The 19,751-nt window shown below is 40.5% G+C and overlaps 1 protein-coding gene across 5 annotated transcripts in view; it reads left to right on the top strand.

Moving 5' to 3' along the window:
* The window catches only part of VPS53 (VPS53 subunit of GARP complex), a 143,651-nt gene that overhangs the window by 47,910 nt on the left and 75,990 nt on the right, over positions 1–19,751 (top strand). For all 5 annotated transcript variants that reach the window (XM_072779128.1, XM_072779130.1, XM_072779127.1 and 2 more), the window contains 4 exons: positions 5,818–5,896; positions 8,462–8,605; positions 9,437–9,579; positions 13,201–13,342. In XM_072779128.1, the coding sequence (XP_072635229.1) occupies positions 5,818–5,896; positions 8,462–8,605; positions 9,437–9,579; positions 13,201–13,342 (508 nt within the window). The remainder of the gene's footprint in view (positions 1–5,817; positions 5,897–8,461; positions 8,606–9,436; positions 9,580–13,200; positions 13,343–19,751) is intronic.

Below are 19,751 nucleotides of genomic sequence, written 5' to 3'. Positions count from 1 at the left end.
GATCAGGGATGCTCTTTTATTGCCACTGGCTAGTGAGGGAAAGGGGGCTATGCACTGCTCAGCTAAGGGCCATAGATAGCTCTAAGAAGGTGTGGTGGGGCTGGAGCTGGAGGAGCTGCCAGGTAGATATGCCAGTGGTTAATCTGTGCTTGTGGGCTTCTTTTTTTTTTTTCTTTCCCCCTGTCCCCGCCCTGGGGTCGGGCAGTAGCATCTCCCATAAATCGTAAATCGCTTGTGGGCTTCTTCATCTGCCTTCTGGTCACTCCTGGGGTTCTCAGACCCATACCATTCCTTGACCTGAGCGTTCAAGGCAGGGATGCAGGCCTGGAGACTGGCTTTGTTACTCCTCTTGCAAGAGCCCAACATATCCTGCTACCATTTGCTTCAGGGCCCCTCCTGCTCTCATTGTCTGCTACCCTCCTGTCTTTCATTTTTGAAAAGCAGTTTCAGCAATGGTTTCCTTCAATTCTGTGCTACCAGGCAGTCCTTAGTTTCTAGTGCACCACTTCTTTTTCTTGCCTGGTTCTGGATTTTTCTTAATATCTTTTATTATTTCTAGGGATCTGGGGCAGGAAGAAGAGATGACAACATGTGCTCAGTGTGCCATCTTATAGTGGAAGTGCCAGAGAGCCAGTAGGGAGTGTAAGAACAAAGTTTGGCGGAATCCTAGGGAAATCACCACCCTGTCCGCCATTCTTCCTAACTCCTCACACTTAGAGCTGGCCAATTGCCATATCACACTGGGGGCATGGAGTAGCCCAGGGAGCAGACAAACAGGGCCTTTTAAGCTGCCAAAAAGAAGGAAGCTTGGCTAGAGAGGGCAGACTTGTTCCCAGGGGATGGAGGAGAAGGGAAGGCACTATTACTTCCCCTTACTCTTGTGATAATCCAGAGTTGATCTTTTTTTTCCCTGTTAACTGATTCTTTCCTTCATTTACCTAATAGATATATACTAAGGACTTTGTATGTCCTGGGGCCCATGCTGAGGTACTGAAGGCACAAAGTAGGAAATGTATACTCACTGCCCTCAGGGAGTTTCACTGGTGTTGTGTGGAGGAGACACTAGTAGAAAATTTTAGTATAGCATAGATACAACAAAACTGGTAGATGCTGTACAACCAGTAAGAGAAATTGAAAGACTCAGCCTTCAGGGGCTAAGGTCAGGGGTCACAGTAGAATTCAGTTTTCATCTGATCTTAAAAGAATAGCTAGGATCTTACCAGCAAGACAAGAAGAGGAGGAAAAAAGGAGAAAGAGGACATCATGGAACTTTGGGAGACAATGAAGTGTGAAAGTCTGCATAGGTAGGTAGGATCAGATTTTATATGCCTTGCCTAAGAATCTGTTCTTTGTTTCATGGACAGTGAAAGATCCTAAGCAGGGAGGGACATGCTCTCATTTGTGTTTTGTAAAAGTCTTATGTATTGTAGGTACATAAGACTGGAGATTGAGACTATGTTCTAGACTAGAAAAGATAAGAACCTTACCAGGACAGTGACCATAAGGTCAAGGAGATCTGCGGAGGAGCTGGTTACTAATTGGTTGTGTTGGATGGACATTGTTGATGGCAGGAATATGGCAGAACTGAATTCTGTTCCTAAAAAAGTAATGTAGGGACAAACAAGAGGATACAGTCTTTTAGGACTCTGTTTTTTAACATTTTTCAAAGAAGTGGTTTTATAATTTGAAGGAACTTTGTGATCACTGCTATAAAACATTCTCCTTAAAAAGAGAAAAAATCTAACATGCTAGCAGTGTATGTGAACATTCATTACCATGTGGGATTGCTGCAAATGGGAGGACTTAACTTTCGTTTCACAACTTCTATTTGCAAAAATTTTGTATGGGTTAAAAAGAATAAATATAAATATGTGCTATTAAGTAACACAAAAAACAAAACGAGAGAAGAGCTCTCTGGTTTTCAGTGCTTGATTACAGTTGTTTTTCAAGAGGTACTAAAAGTTGGAGGAAAGTCCAGATTTCTTATTTTTAGCATCTTTTCTGGTGAATTCTCCTCCCTTATGTTTGCATAGTGATGGTAGAACCATCTGGAAATGATAGAAGTAGCTGTTTGTTGAGGGGCAGGGGAGAGGGCAGCAGAGCTGTACTCTGTGTATTGCTTTAGTTTCTCCAATTTAATAGCTTGCTGTCTATAAATCGTAGAAATCACATGAACGTTTGTGCTCTGAAACCATTGCCTGTACCTTTGAAATATGAAGTTCATGGACCTTGATTTGAATATGACTATTTCTTCCAACTACCCTTCTGGAAAATGCTTAAATATTAATGTAGCATTGAAGGAAATATTTTTTTTCATTAATATCATCTTTACATTCAGAGCCTCCTGGCTTAAGAATATCCATAAAAGCAAATATTTCTAGTAATCAGTCAATATTTCTTGAGAAAGAGTGGAAGATTCTTGCATTCTTTTGAAACTCGTAAAACTCTCGAACTAAAAAGTATTTTTCAGGGCTATAGTTAACCTCTTAGACGTGAGAGATATTTGGCAGGTTGGGAGGGTGGGTACTATCACATTGTGTAGCAGTGAAAGAAATCAGAGAATGAAAAGACCTGAATAGCTATGGGACTTTGACAAGTTCTTTCTGAAAGAACTTCAGTTTCAAAAGCATAAGGGTTGTACTTCATTGTCTCATGGAATCACACTTAAGATTCGGGGTTTGGATTCTTTATAGGGCCTGTTTGGAAATAGAGTGTCTGACCAATCTGACTAGTTAACCATTCTGTCCAGTACAGACTGTGCTTGGGAGGTCAACTTACTGTGAAGTGCTGAGGGTGTTTCCCTCAGGGCAGTCATTCATAAGGTAGCAGAAGCATCAGGATTACCTTATCCACAAATGTCTAAATAATTTTCATAATTTACTATATTCTGCTGCTGCTACCTGTTATGTAAACTGATAACACAGTTTTAGGAAAGATCACCTTTGTCAAATGGCATGGAGAGTGCTAGAAGTCAGTTGATTGACCTTCCCTTTCTGAGCAGCACTGTGACTCCTTTGTTTCCTAAGTGCGATCAACACTGAGTTGTCACACCCAAGTGGACTGAGCTTATTTGAATACCAGGATGAATTTTTATTCACTCTCTTCTCTATTAGTTGTAGATAAATTTCCTAATTATTCTTAAAAATCATGGTAGCTCAACTCTCTTCTGCTAATGGAGTCTCAGTTGCTCCATCTCTTTACAATAGGAACTTTTTGGTTTTCAAAGAGGAAGGAATTTAGCCAAAGATGTGTTTTTTTTTTTTTTTTTTAGTGTTGATTTCTTTCTCAGATCCTGTTTAGGCAACTGATTGTAAAGACTACTATTCACATCTCACCCTGAAAATGCATGGAATTATGGTTTGGGTTTATAGATATTGTTGTTAATGTCTGTAAGGGAAATGGTCACTCTTTCATCTGAGTACACTGATTGACACTTTGAAAACTATACTTGGAAACGTGTATGTCCCATGGAAATATTTATGTTCTGAAGCCTATTCTTGTGCTCCAACATTAATTATACATCCAACTTGCAGTCACCTGTGAAGGTGTCTGCTGTTGCCAGTTAGTGCTGTAAAGGTGGGTGTTGGGGAATGGTCAGTCTTGGAGAAGACAGTGAAAGTCCAGGCCTGCATCCCCCACCTTTTTCTTCACAAATCTTAGTTGTGACACATATAAGGGAAATGACTTATCCTAAGGGAAATGGCTCACTGGTGGCATGGCCAAGTCTAGACTGTCTCAAGACGTGACTTTGAAAATGGATTAGAGAAGATGGCAAGAGGATCTGCAAATCATACTCTGGTACTTCTCCTGTCTTCTGCACTCTAGAAATACCAAACCTTGCCATAGGCTCTGGTTGTCTTTTCAAGCACCTCAGCAAGAATATGGAGTTAAGGGCTGAAGGGGGAAAGGTGAGAGGCAGAGATGGAACCTTCATATCGCCGAGATGCTCAGGAGCCTTGAGAATATGACTGGAAATGTCCCCAATGAGTGTAAGAACTTCCCCTGCAGGAATTGTCCTTGTGGCTTAGGAAGGAACTGGTACTCTCTTTGTGTTGCCAAGAAGCAAGTAGGACAGAGGGGCCTGAGCCTCTGGAAGCTCTGTCTTGTGACCTGGCACCAGGGGAGGCTGTCTGCCAGGCCCATTATGTGGAGTCACAAGACCTCTGAGGTACAGTTTTGCAAAAGCAAGTTCTCTTCACTCCTGTCAGAGCTCATACTCAAAGCATACTTCCTATTGTCCATTTGGCAACTCTAGATGGATGGCCCTACTTGTGATTTGGGGGCTACTCCAATAATAGCATTACCTCTGTCACTGAATGACTCAAGAGGCTGCAAAGCTACCTGTAAGAGTGGTTTTAAAAGTTTTGAAGATAGTGGAAAAATCCTGGAAAGTATTTGGAGTAAAGCATAATTACAACTGTGCCACAGAAAAAACCAGATTGTTTGGGGTCCTCCCTATCCCCTCATTAAAAAAAAAAATTCTCAGTAGGTTGCCAGCCACCGCTAAATAGCCAAAGAAATTGTGGTTTTGAGCTGCTTGCTATTTCTAGAAACTTTACAGTTAATTCCAAAGTAACAGGGTGGAGACCAAAAAAGGAAGAACATTGTTTTATGGTGCTTTTAGCAAAGGTAAAATATTTGCCTTGGGCTCAGGGCAGTCAGCTCTGTGGGAATGAATGACTGGTGCAAGGCATCTAGCTCCTGGCAACTGAAGAAGGACATGGTCACTGCAGGTGGTGCTGACACGCACAGTTCCTTTCTTATCCCAACTGCTTCTCCTCTTATTTCAGTGTGACAATGATTTCTTGAGCTCCTGGTAGACACACAGATCACTGGGTTGACCTCCCCTTTCAAGCTAGCTTGTTTTGGTTGTCAGTGGGCATGAATTTCATCTTCATTCAATGGCCTTCACTCCCACACTACAGCTCATTTTATCTTTTGGAGCTTTTTCTTTTTACTTTAGAAAACATTCTTTTTGTTCAATTTTTTTTTATAAATTTTTTTTATTTATTTATGATAGTCATACACACACAGAGAGAGAGAGAGGGGCAGAGACACAGGCAGAGGGAGAAGCAGGCTCCATGCACCGGGAGCCTGACATGGGACTCGATCCCGGGACTCCAGGATTGGGCCCTGGGCCAAAGGCAGGCGCCAAACCACTGCGCCACCCAGGGATCCCCAATTCTTTTTTAATGATTGTGTTTATTTATTTGAGGGACAGAGAGCACACGAGAGCAGGAGGGAGAGAGAGAATCTGAAGCAGACTCCCCACTGAGTATAGACCTGAACCAAAACTGAGTCAGAGGCTTACCCAGTGGAGCCACCCAGGCAACCCTCCTTTTGTTCATTTGTTAAAACTTAGGATCCTGAAGTTGGCTTGCAGGGTGAAAAAGAAACATCTCTGAGGCATTATGGAGCCCTCCTGCATTCTGGACTCCAAGGAGCAGGGGCGCAGCTATAGCAGTAACCCCACATAGATTTCTATTGGATTGGGTGTTTTTATGTAGCATTTTCCCACAGCATAACTACCCTCTGATAATACCTTGTAAAGATTAACATATACTCCCTCATAGCAGAGTGGCCTAGAAGAACTTTGGGATATAGAAAATCCATCATGAGCATAAATCAGATGCCTGGGTTCTGGTCATAAACCTGCTACTAACTAGTATGCGACCTCTCCTATCTAGCTACCACCTCCCTGTTCCCTGGATGATCTCTAAAGACTTGAACAGTTCTGAGCCTGATCAATCTTTGCATAGTTCCTTATGGATATATGAAAATTATACCAGGCAGTGACATGTTCTCTTTTCCCTACAGAGTGAAGGCTGCCCAGACTGAATTAGGACAGCAAATCCTGGCTGATTTTGAAGAAGCGTTTCCTTCCCAAGGCACCAAGGTATTGTTTTCCCGCCAATCTTAGACATAATCACCATTCTTGCCTAATTCACACCCGCTACTGTTATTCTTCCTTTATTCTTCCAAAAGTGGAAGAATCCACTGTCTTCTGGCAGCTGTAAGACTATTTGCTAGAGGTTCAGGGTAATAAGACCATCCTTGATTTTAAATATCCCAAAGCAACATTGAATCTTCATCTGTGTTCTTCCAAACATCAAAGAATGAGGATTTATTTTGGTTTAATTTAATGTGTGTCAAACCTAATATCTCATCTGCCTAGCAAATTCCTTTTTTCTCATGGCTGTGTTAAAAAAAAAATTTTTTTTTTTTTCCAAACCACAGTGTTTTTTAGGATCATTACATAACTTACTGGTTTCATTTTGGTGAAAAGATGGCTGGGAGGAGCATCCACAGGCTTATGTAACTCTCAAAGTGACACAGTTAAGAGACTCACTTTTAATGACCAGAATCCTGTTCTTTAGGAGTAATCCCTTTAGCTCTTGCTGGTAGCATAGCTGTTTGTGTTGTGTCTGCGAAGGCCATGGTATTTCACTTGTGAGCTATGGTTACCCTTCTCCCATAACAAGCTTTGCCTCAGTTGGCTGTCATTGTTCTGGGTAACTGCTTTTAGCTCTATCTTTCAAATTGTAGCAGATGTAATTTTAATGCGTTGCGTATGTCAGGGAGAGAAGATTCTTCAGAAGTTTTTTTCCTCTATTATTTGAGCATTTCAAGAGAACAAATTATTCAACACAGAAACAAACCAAAGTACACACAGGCAAGCAGCATTCCTCACTGCATTTGGTGGGTAGAGATGGGGATAGATGTTCATTTACTGAGCCAAGGAACGTTTCCTGGATCTGCTCTATAATTCAATAACTGGAAATATCTTAATCATTTTTCTTTGTGCTCCATAAAAGAAACTTAGGAAGTAGGTGGGGGTAGCTGCCCCAACTTTGTAGATTACTTCCTGTAGGAAACCTGCTCTTGATTTTAATGTCTGCATCTATAATGGCTGCCTTCAAGTAATCAGATATTTCATTTGTAAAATATGTTCCTTTCAGGATTTTATATTCTTTATTCATTTGATATAACTGTGGAGTATGGATGTTGGAAGGCCATTCTGTAAAAAGGAATTGCAAGATATTCACAAACTATAAGCACCAGACTTTTCTTAGTCCAAGGTCTGCTTTACTATATATTCTAGCCCAATTGCAAAAAGGTTCAGTAAGATATGAATGAAGCCCCAGCTTTATTGTTCAGAAGAAACTAATCTTGATCTACTTTATGTCTTTTTCTCAGATCCCACCAGGCAGATGAAATTTAAAAAAAAATGTTTTAACAACTTGCTTCCTTTTTCTGTAGCTGGGTAACCTAATTTTTTTTTTTTTTTAAGTTTTCTACTTTCCCTTTCAATGACTATTGACTTTTCTTAAAGGCCTTATATTGCTATTCCTCTTTCACAAATAGAAATCAAGACATTAAAATTGTGCAAGGTAACCTAAGTCCTTTCTAAATGAAAATATCTGAATCCATGAGCCCATCGGTTTCGGCTTCTGTGTCTTCTCTATCAGATCAAGCACTTTCATCAAGAAACAAGAGGTGGGCAGTCAGAGCACTCAGCAGATGACATAACAACCATTCAGCACAGAGCGAGTCAGCATCTTAACAATTTAGCTCTCAGGCAACTTGGTAAATTTAAAAACTCTTGAACTTCAGTTGAGACAGATACATTATTGGACAGAGTTTACCCAGAAGAATCATAGAGATTTGGAAGAACATTAATCATCACCTAATTGAAGTCCTTTTTTTTTCATTTATTTTTCAGATAAGTTTTAATAACTGTACCAAAGCTACACAGCTATTTAGCCCAACCAAGAGTAGATTCCAGGTGTTCTTTTTGCTATAGTCCACTCATCCAACCATGTTCATGTTCATTCAATAAGTTACTACAAAGAAAAGTTCAGTGAAATTGAATTGGCTTCAGTAATAACAAAGGCCTTTCCAGCATGATGTATCAGTATGGCCCTCAATAACCTTCTATTGCCTTTCAGATCAAGGGGCCAATATCATATTTTACCTTTGGCTACCTTTGTGGGTAGTTGACTGTCAGCAAAACAAGTCTGGTAGTTTAGAACTTGATTTTAGATTTTAAATGCCACTGCATTGTTTGTCACTAAGAACAGGAACCTGAGGTTGGAATCAGGGGAAAATGGCACATGTGGGGTGAGACCAGTGTCATTCTGAATTTTATGGCTCTTCACCAAGGTGATTTCAGTTTTGTATTCAGAAAGCAAAATTTCCTATGACCATTGCTGGCCCTGTTTCCAAGATGTCTCCTTGCTGACTCACAAAGTAGCTTTTATATTGGCTACTACGGACTAGCTTAATAATTCTTTCATCGACTAATAAGTAAAATATCCAGCCACAGCAAAAGAATAAGTGTCAGGGGAGTGGAAGTAATAATGTCTTCAAGAGAGGAACAAGAAGTAGTAGCTGTCAGAAGCCATGAGATTTAAAGGTTGCATCTGGCTCTTGAACTGGTGTGTGTTGTTTGTTTTACCAGAGGCCAGGAGGACCCAGCAATGTGCTACGAGATGCATGTCTGGTTGCTAATATTTTGGATCCTAGAATCAAACAGGAAATCATCAAAAAATTTATCAAACAGCATCTGTCAGAATATCTAGTACTTTTTCAAGAAAACCAAGATGTAAGTAATAACCACACCAAATTGATATTACATTTGAATTTATTGACAATTAAGTACCCTCAAATCTGATTTATATTTTAATAGTACTACTGCCTAAAAATGTTGGTGGTTGAACTGTGAATCCTGGTAGGGGCTGACTGTACAGGTTGATGGTTCTTAACCATTTTGAGGTCACTGACCTTTTGGAGAAATTAATGGGAGCTACACATACTCTCCCCAGAAAAATGTACCTATGCATTAAAACTTTGCATACAGTTTTAGGATATTTACAGACCCTTATAGTTTAACATAGACCCAAGTTAATAACCTCTGGATTAAGTGAAAAAGTAGCCTAGATTCTTTAAAACTGTGAGAAATAGGGCCTCCTTGGTGGCTCAGGAGTCAGTTGAGCATCCAACTCGATTTCGGCTCAGGTCATGATCTCAGGGTTGTGAGATCAAGCCCCAAATTGTGTTCCATGCCAAGCATGGAGCCTGCTTGGGATTCTCTCTCTCCGTGTCTAAAAAATAAATAAAATAACATAAAATAAAACTGGGAGAAATAGGGCACCTGGGTGGCTCAGTGGTTGAGCATCTGCCTTTGGCTCAGGATGTGACCCCAGAGTCCTGGGATTGAGTCTCACATCAAGCTCCCGGCAGGGAGCCTGCTTCTCCCCCTCTCCCTATGTCTCTGCCTCTCTGTGTCTCATGAGTAAATGAATTAAAAAATCTCAAAACAAAACAAAAAACTGTGAGAAATAGAGATTTGTTCTGTTTTTCTTAGTTCTGTGTTTTTGATTATGTCGACACTACTTCTAAGCACCGGGTGGATTTTGTTCCTTACCTTCCTAAGGTTGCCTGGCTGGACAAAATCGACAGACGCTATGCCTGGATAAAACGCCAGCTTGTGGACTATGAGGAGAAATACGGCCGTATGTTTCCACGTGAGTGGTACATGACTGAGAGGATTGCAGTAGAATTTTGCCATGTCACAAGGTAGATCCCAACTCTACTGGTTTTATTGTTAATTGAGATCAATTAAAATTGGTTGATTGAAATCAATCCCCCAGTCTTTAGGAATTCTATGTTGTCTTGTGGATTGGATACCATTTCTACCTTTTGTTGTTGTTGTTTGAAAGTCCCCTTTTTAATGAGAAGTTCTTCATCTGCGCTAGATTCTTCTCTCCCTTTAGAAACCCCTTCTCCTGTCAAAAGTCAGGTTTTATAAACCCAAAACCAAACCCTAAACTCCAGTTGCAGCTGTATTCCAACTTCTCCAGCTTCAGACTTCCAAACCTAGAGGAGAGGGCATGTGTGTGGAGGAAGAATAGAAACTTCTAGGGATGGGATCCCTGGGTGGCGCAGCAGTTTGGCGCCTGCCTTTGGCCCAGAGCGCGATCCCGGAGACCCGGGTTCGAATCCCACGTCGGGTTCCCGGTGCATAGAGCCTGCTTCTCCCTCTGCCTATGTCTCTGCCTCTCTCTCTCTCTCTCTCTCTGTGACTATCATAAATAAATAAAAATTTAAAAATAAAAAATAAAAAAAATAAAATAAAAAATAAAAAGAAACTTCTAGGGAAAAAAAAAAAAAAGAAACTTCTAGGGAGAAAAGTAAAAAAGGGTACATAAGAGCCCTGGGCTAGTAGCCTATAGTCAAAGCATGTTTCCTCCCCCTTAAGAGTAATGCATCTGCTCCTGTCTTTGCTCTGGGGCTTTCCTTTGGCCTGACTCTTGCCTCAGACAGCCTGCCTTCTTGACTTAACCTAGTCAAGGTTCATCCACCAGATTCCCCTATGTTATTCGTCACCCTGCATTTACTCCTGTATCTCCATCACATGCCTCAGTGTACGGTGTATATATCCATCATCATTTTGCTTTTCTGACTTGCTACATAGTTCTAAAGGGACAGGGTAGTATCTACATCAGTGACAGGAAATATTTGCTAAACAAATTTCCTGCCCCTAATGCAGTGTTTTTATAGTCTTTGGATAGTTCATAATATCAGCATCTGAGTGTTCTGAGCATTCTAAAGACTTTCTGTCATTCCTCCTGTCTGCAGTTTCATGAATGTAGCCCAGGGCCAGATAGTTCATTTGTATTGAAGAATTAAAATCCAAGGTTAGATCAGTGTGTCCATGACAAAGCTAAAGCTAGAGTCAAAACCTTTTATTCTTTACTTGCAGCTATACCGCAGCAGTGGTGGTAACAGAGTTTATCTATGCCCATAGATAACAAAGTTATCTATGCCCTTCTTTTTTTTTTTTTTTAAGATCTTATTTATTTATTCATGAGAGGCAAAGAGAGAGAAGCAGAGACACAGGCAGAGACAGAAGCAGGCTCCATGCAGGGAGCCTGATGTGGAACTCAATCCTGGGTCCAGGATCATGCCGTAGGCTGAAGGCAGACACTCAACTGCTGAGCCACCTAGGCATCCCCCCATTTTTTTTTTTTTTTTTAAGATTTTTTTTATTTGGGCAGCCCTGGTGGCTCAGCGGTTTAGCGCCGCCTTTGGTCCAGGACGTGATCCTGGAGACCTGGGATTGAGTCCCACATCAGGCTCCTTGCATGGAGCCTGCTTCTCCCTCTGCCTATGTCTCTGCCTCTCTCTCTCTCTCTCTCTGTGTGTGTGTGTGTCTCTCATTAATAAATAAATAAAATCTTTAAAAAAAAATTTTTTTATTTAGCAGTTGGAGAAAGAGAGCATAAGCAGGGGGGAGGGGCAGAGGGAGAGGGAGAAGCAGACTCCCTGCTGAGTGGGGAGGCTGATGTAGGGCTCTATCCCAGGACTTTGAGGTCATGACCTGAGCCACCCAGGCACCCCTTATCTATGCCCTTCTAACAGTGCACAATTATATTAACTCCAGCCTAATTTTTTAAAAAAATCCCATGTCTAAGCATAACTCAGCCACTTTAGAATAATTGATGGTAGGCATCTTTCTTAAAATCATGGAGAATACAATCAAGTTGTACACTTTAAACACATATTTATTTTGAAGGACAGAACTTGCCAAGATTTCTTAAGGGATATTGGCTATTGACTTTATTTTTTTTAAGATTATTTATTCATGAGAGAGAGAGAGAGAGAGAGATAGAGAGAGAGGCAGAGATACAGGCAGAGGGAGAAGCAGGCTCCTTGCAAAGAGCCTGATGTGGGACTGAATCCTGGATCTTGGGATCATGCCCTGAGCCAAAGGCAGACGCTCAACTCCCGAGCCACCCAAGCGTCCCTATTTTTTTTTTTTTTTAAGTAGACCTTATTTTTTTTTTTTAATTTTTATTTATTTATGATAGTCACACAGAGAGAGAGAGAGGCAGAGACATAGGCAGAGGGAGAAGCAGGCTCCATGCACCGGGAGCCTGACATGGGATTCGATCCCGGGTCTCCAGGATCGCGCCCTGGGCCAAAGGCAGGCGCCAAACCGCTGCGCCACCCAGGGATCCCTAGACCTTATTTTTTAAAGTAATTTTAGGATTATAGCAAAATTGAAAGGGAGATACAAAGGTTTCCCATATACTCCTGTCCCCACACGTGCATAGCCCCCCGATTATCAGCATCCCCCACCAAAATGTACATTTGTCACAATGGATGAGCCTGCACTCACAGACCATTATCACCCAGAGTCCACAGTTTACATTAGGCTCGTTCAGTCCTGATGTTGTACATTCTCTGTGGCTGTTGTTTCAGAAGCACATTTGCTACCATCGGTTTAATGTTGATTTGAGGACAGTTGTGATTGTCACTTTCTAAGTCCTGATTAGCAAAGAAAGCAAATTCCTTGAGAAACTGATAACTAATTTTCTTCAGCCTATATAGTTCAGTGACTTGCAAACTAATTCTGTGAAAAATGCAGTCTGTAGGAGACTAGAAGTATACTAATGCCACAAATCTGCTATCATTGTGCTAGCTAATTGTGTTTCTGCTATTGCTGCCATATTGTTGGAATTTTGGTTAAAATCCTACAGATACATAATTTTCAAATAATCACAGAGGCTCTTTGATTTTGCCATTTATTTGTATGGGAAGATCATCATGGCTCAGTACTTACTAAGAGCTCTCAGGTCACTGTTTCCTTACAGCGCCCATTCTGAAGCAGAACATTGAAGTGGTACATAAGCTTCACAGGCAGGAACCACCTGAGCATGTACATGCCACTTTTCACATGGGGATTTTAGTCTGTATCTGGGGTTCCTGCTCTCTGGCTGAAGAGATGGTTATTGACCTCTTTGGAAGAGAGGGCTTTATAATTCAGTAATTAATGACTTAGGACATTTTACAAAATATATGCATTTTTATAAAATACTGAGTAAGTGCTTTATATGGAAACAAATTATGGAAAGTTTGAAAGATCTAAAAATAGTAGTAACCATGTAAACAATTTGATCTCCTTAATCCTTGATTTTTTTGACTAGTGGGTAATTTTACCTTCAAATTCTTATTTAGATTATGTATTTCTGTTCTCCAAACATTAAACTTAGTTGGTAACAGACCTCAGGATTTGAAATGACCACATACTTTTTCTTTCTTGGGAGGGTATAAGCTATAAACTATTTAACCTATCTTGAACAGGTTTTTGTTTTTGTTTTGTTTTTACAACATTCTTATTTCTTTATTTTGAAGGACAGAACTTGCCAAGATTATGCGTACCAGAGCTAAGGAAATTGAAGTGAAACTGCTTCTTTTTGCTATTCAGAGAACAACTAACTTTGAGGGATTTCTTGCAAAACGCTTCTCCGGGTGCACCCTAACAGATGGAACTCTGGTAGGACCTTCCTGAGTGGGGCTGAAACACAAAATCAGGGGGTTTGGGTGGTTGGGCTTCACTTCAGTCTTTCCAAGTTCGGTGATTCCATCCGGTGGCTTGAGTGCTCAATCTTTCATTCCAGGGATTTCACTAAATTATGTTAATGGCAATGCAGAGTACTCTGTAGATTTCGTGTTTTCTATTATGCAGTATTTCACATTTTTAGAATATTTTGTCATCATTTTATCTAAGTAGTGGCTCCATTTTACAGACTGGTAATTTTGTGAGTTACAGAGGCTTCACTTATTGAATTACAAATACTATATTACTTTGTGACTATTGAGTTTTATCATAGTTAGGGTATATTTTACTTTAGAGATTGTTTTCTTAATGTCTCTGGTGAACAAACCAGGTCATTGTGTCTCTGTAAACCTCACAGCCAAATATACAAATCCGCATGTCAGAGAAACACTAAAAGATTAAAACACAAGGTACGTAAGTCTGAGAACTATGCACCTCCATTGGAAAAGTGGAGTATGTGTTGTTAGTTAAGATTACTTAATGTCTACATAAGCAAAGACTAGGTTCAAAGCATCTCTCTAAAAACTTCTCTTTGGAAACCCAGCCTCCTTGCTAATGTATCAATATGCTTTCTTCAGATTTCCTATCCATGAGGAACCAAACTTTTATGTTTTATGGTAATTTCTGTTTGCATTATTACACATGTGCGCACACACATACCTTGGGCTCTTTGATTGCAGAAATCGTGGTTGATTCATCTCTGTTCCCTAGTCATGCAAAAAAAAAACACAGACCTGTCTGTGTAGGCCAGCAGGAATGAGGAGGAAGAGGAGGGAAGGAGGAAGAAATCAAAGTTGAGAGAGTTAAACCTCTTAAATGCCTTTAAAACTGGTAACAACAGAAAAGTGATGTGATTTGGTAGGAAAATCCTTGGACCAACAAATCAAGAGACACTTGTGATCATCTAGATCCTGCTAGAATTCAGAACTGCCTCCTCTGTTACATGAAAAGAAGAAACTATCCTTAAATAACAGAGTACTAGGGAAATAAACAAGACATCAAACCCAGAAGCCATAAAGAAAAGTACTGAAAGATTTCACAACATATAAAAAGAATGAAAGAGACCAATAATGTAATTAACGATACACAATAAGCTGGGGAAAAAAACAGCTTAAGTTATAAGACAAATTATTAATATCCAAAATAAATTTTTTTAAATCAATAAGAAAAAGGCAAGTAACCAACTAGAAAAATGGGTACAGAGCAGGAAATTCACTGAAGAAATAGTTGGCCAATAAATATGGAAAAAAAAAATAGAACAGGATACTAATTTTCTTACATCAGGTTGGCAAAAAAATTACAAGACTAACAATACAGGACTTTAGTGCTAGTATACAAATCAGTATAGCCGTTTTGGAGAGCCAGTTGTCATGTATCAAAAATTTAAATTTCACAACTAGTTATAGGGTCTACAAAAAAATTCATACCTGTAGAGGAAGATGTACCAAGAAAGGGGTGAACTGCAGCCATAAAAGAAAATAAATAAAAAATAAGTAAATAAATAAAAAATTAAAAATAAATAAATTTGGAGATTTCTATAATGTTCATCACTGCAGAATAGTTAAATAAAATATGGTATACCCTTAATATGGAATAGTGGTAAAATGGGAGATCAATCTAGATGTACTATCATAGAAAAGAAACATCTCAGATACATTGTCAAGTGGAAAATATAAGCTACAGCCCAGTATATATGGTGTAATTCCACACTTAAGAAACAAAGAGCATGTTTATGTGTATAAATATCTAAGAAAAAGGTCTAGAAATGACAATAATGGATGTTCTGGGGAAGGAAGTTGGAGTGAGACTATGTGGAGAAGCAAAGAATTATTTTTTCATTTTATTCTGGTATTATGTTTGAATTTTTCTTACACAAATGCATTTGAGTAGTTTTTTAAAAATACTTTTTTGTATTTACATGCTTTAATGAAGTTATTTTTCAGTTTTGTTTTTGATTTTTTTAATGAGGGAGATGAGCCAAAACAGTGACTTCCAAACTATTTAACAAATTCTAATGTGGAATCCACACAGAATATTGACTGACATTTTTTGAACATCCACTGTGTGTTCTACACTGCTGTAAGTGCCTTTTCCTGCGGTCACTTTGCTTCATCAGCTATAGGAGGGAGGTCCTATATTCATTTAAAACTTACTAGCAGTCACACAGCTAATACGTAAATACAGAAAAACAGCTACTCTGGTTGAAGCAGGGAAGAGCAGAGATTGGGCTTGGAGTCCCGTTCCCTTGTTCACCCTTCACCTTTATTACCTTCTCTAGCCCCTACCCTTTTAGGCCTAAAATCCTGGGACTTCAGTGGAATCCCTTCTATGCCTCCTTGTAAGACCTGCCTCAGAGCACAACCTGGGTGGCTTAGTGGTTTAGCACCATCTTTGGTCCAGGACGTGATCCTGGAGACCCAGGATCAAGTTCTACGTCAGGCTCCCTGCATGGAGCCTGCTTCTCCCTCTGTGTCTCTGCCTGCCTCTCTCTCTCTCTCTCTCTCTCTCTCTCTCTCTCTGTGCATCTCTATGAATAAATAAATAAAATCTTAAAAAAAAAAAAAAAAAAAAAGACCTGCCTCAGAGTAGGTGCATCATGAGCTGGATACTGGGCTGAAGAGTGGTGCCGGCAGCACTCAGTTTTAAGGCAAATCTGTAAGGCCCTGCCTGCTTCAGGCCAGACATGACCGTATTGAAATAAAATACAAGGAACCACAGAACACTCTTTCCTACTTAAAAAATAAAAATACATAGGTATACTGCTCTGCTTGTTACCTCATGTTCAAAATCGGTTTCTTTTTACTAACAAGGACAAAAATTGGCCATGGAACAAATGAAAATGCCCATAAAAAAAAAAAAAGATGCAAATCACAAAAGGAAATAATAGATGATAGAAATGCGATTGAAAGAAGAATGCATCTCTCTCTTGAGAAGTATTTGGTTGGCTTTAGCAGTGACTGATAGCCTCACATTGGCCCTCCTCTCTGCCCTACCCATGCTGTTTCTGGCCTGGTTTCAGAGAGACTCATGCAGCTCTTGGTTCATCCCAAAGAGATCTGCTTGGGAACAGGAGGTTTAAGCATTGAACATAGACCCCACGTGGGAGTGCCCCCCTATGCACCTGGGGCTTCCATCTGAGCAGGGTCAGGGGAGCATAAGGACAGGTTCCATGAGCCAGTATTCCAGCTAACTGTGTGGGAAATAGATCCCAGTGAAGGCTGCTTGAATAACATTAGTGCCAAACACCTGTTTCAGACCATTCTTCTCCTCCTTTGGCTGGGCCCTACTCCCTGGTGATTTTGCTTTTACATTTAGAACTATAGGATTACAGGGGAACAAATGGCCCCATTGTATCTGATGACCAGCATAGCCTATAAACTTGGAGCTGTCCCAGGACATATCACATCTCATTTGTACTAGGAAGTACACCACAGGTCCAAAGGAGTAGTGTAATGTGGGCCAGGAAGGCCCCTTCTGGACAGGGTGAACCTATTGAACAGGATAATCAGGTATGTACCATGGGAAAACTGGCAGGAGCTGTTTGAAGACATTGTTTTTTAATAGAAAATAGGTATAGGAATGTCACAATGGCAGGTGGCCCCCTGTAAGCACATTCTATATGAGGAAGGAGAGAGCTTGGAGGTGCTTATTTCTCAGGGCAGTGTGGCCTCTTCACTTGAGCTCACTCTGCCAGGGCCAGGCTCCTAGACTGTAGCCTTCGACCTCCTGACAGGTGCTGTGCTCTGCAAGGTTGGTCATGGTCAGCTGGGAACACTTGAACCTTTGTGGTTTTGTTTTCTTGTTTTTGTGTCTGTGTTTTGGTTTATTACCAATTTCTTCCCTTTTTTGTCTTCTGTTTTGGAAATTTTCTGGCATAATTGACCTATAAATTTCTCCAATTGTTCAGTTGTTGCTTCTTCTATCAAGTTTGCAGAGAATTTTAGGTTAAAGATCCTTGGCCAGAAAATCCTGCTAAGACATACACTCTTTATTCTCCCCTCCCAATAATCAACTATCTTTTCCACAGACTTCTCCAAATCATTCAAATTCTTTAGACCAGACTTCCTCTGGACCACTCTTTGTCCTAGCATGACCCAGCAACCATTCTGCATTCCAAGTCCTGACAGTGGCTGATCCATAACCCTTAATGATTATCCCTTAAAAATTAGTTTCTAGAAAGGCAGCAGAACTCCTGTTGCCTCCTCAATAAGGCAGGCAGGTCTTAGCCAATCAGCTCACTGCAGCCCCACTGTGGGAATATGTAAATGATATGCTTCTCACTGTGGGTGGTGGTCTCTCTGAGCCTGGCCCTGTCATCTTGCTGTGGGTCAAGTGGGGACACACCTTCACCTGCAGCCTGTAGACCTCAGTAGCAGGGCCACTGGTGGATCAGTCATGGCCACTGGCTCCCAAAAGTGTTGGGCTGTGTTGGGGTTCCAAGTGGTCTGACTCCCCAGTCTAGCTGCTCAGCACCCCACCTGAAGAAGCTGCTCCTTGTCTCCTTACCTCCTCCCTGTGCTGTCTTGCTTTGGGGAAAAATCTTCCGTGGTTACCATTTTATTTCAGGGCATCAGAATAAACTACAAAATGAACCAAGATATTATCTTGATACCCTTTAACATATGCCAGATTTCGGAGAAGGTTAGTGAATTCCTTGCAAAGTTACGGAACAGATAAGTCAGCCAGTCAGGTGGACCATAGACCCTCCCAGGTCCATTCATCCCTCTCACTGTATTATTCAGATCCTTTTAAGCCTCTTGCTGACTGATGAACAAGTAGAGTGAGCAGGAGAGGCGATGATCTCATCTGGAAGATCCTGCCACAGTCCAGTTCCTCCAAATTGATCAGTGTGATGCGTCATCATTGGCTCTTTTTTGACAGATGCAATTTGACATCTGAAAGAAATGGAAACTGAAAGAACCTTAAGGATAGGGCTTGTCTTGTTTTTGTGGTACTAGTCCTAACATGTTTACAGTGTCCTGTGCTGTAATTTACTGGAAGAAGTGAGCTGCCTTTTGCTAATTGCCTAAACTCCTGGCCCTTAAGAGAGATTCAAAATACTCTGTAAATTAAAATGCCTTGAAATTAAAAGCAAATGTGTGGGTGTGATTAACTATACCTGCAGGCATTCTTAGTGACTCAGTGATTAGATTCAAGGTAAATATTATATTTAACCTCTGTGAAAGCAGAGTGGGTTAAGTTTTTCTTTTAAGATTTTATTTATTCATGAGAGACACAGAGAGAGAGAGAAGCATAGACATAGGCAGAGGGAGAAGCAGACTCCATGCAGAGAGCCTGATGTGAGACCTGATCCCAGAACTCCAGGATCATGCTCTGGGCCAAAGGCAGGCGCTTAACCACTGAGCCACTGGAGCAATGTTCCAGTTAGGTTAAGTTTTTGTAAAAGACTCACTGAGTTTGGGAGATTTTGGGTTTTGTTTTTGTTTTTTTTTTCTTAAATAAAATTAAAAATTTTCCCATTTCATGTAGCTGGATTTCCCCTCCTCTTGGCCATCATAAATTGCCTTTCTAAATAGAATCAACTTTGGCTTATAGGCATGCTTTTTTAGTACATATTATATTTGCCTGATTTTTAAAATTACATTATAAATGTATAAGCTATAGGCATAATTTTAACCATGAAGTTTGAGCATAAAAATGTTTGCAGAAAGCTCACTATGTAAGAAAGCCCACCAGAGTGGCTTGCCCTGTACCTCAGTCTTTTTTTTTTTTTTTTCTTTTTTTTTTTTTTCATTTATTTATGATAGTCACACAGAGAGAGAGAGAGAGAGAGAGGCAGAGACACAGGCAGAGGGAGAAGCAGGCTCCATGCACCGGGAGCCTGACGTGGGATTTGATCCCGGGTCTCCAGGATCGCGCCCTGGGCCAAAGGCAGGCGCTAAACCGCTGCGCCACCCAGGGATCCCACCTGTACCTCACTCTTAACAGCAACTTAACACCTGAGTCAGGGAGACCATGTAAGTGGAGGAGGAACAGGGTTTCAGCAGTTCTGCCACAGTATGAGGACTTCTGTCCTGAGCAAGGAAATAGCTCTCCTTTGATTTCAAAACGCTTTATAAATAATTTCTTTGATGATGAAGGAATGTATTCCTTCATTTAAATAACATCTAAAGAAGAGATTAACTTCTGTTAATTTGTTTCTGAGAAGAAAGTAATACATGGTCAAGATAGAAAAGGTAGAAATTATACCAAGAACGGAGACAAGAGAAAACGTCATTCGTTTTCCCATCAGAGATGGTGGTGTGTTCTTTTTATAAAGTTGAAACTGTACCTTTTTTTTAAGATTTATTTATTTATTTGAGAGAGAGAGAGAGAGAGAGCGGGA

Source organism: Canis lupus, chromosome 16 (assembly GCF_048164855.1).
Source record: "Canis lupus baileyi chromosome 16, mCanLup2.hap1, whole genome shotgun sequence".
Lineage (NCBI taxonomy): Eukaryota > Metazoa > Chordata > Mammalia > Carnivora > Canidae > Canis > Canis lupus.
This window is presented reverse-complemented; position numbering and strand designations above follow the sequence as displayed.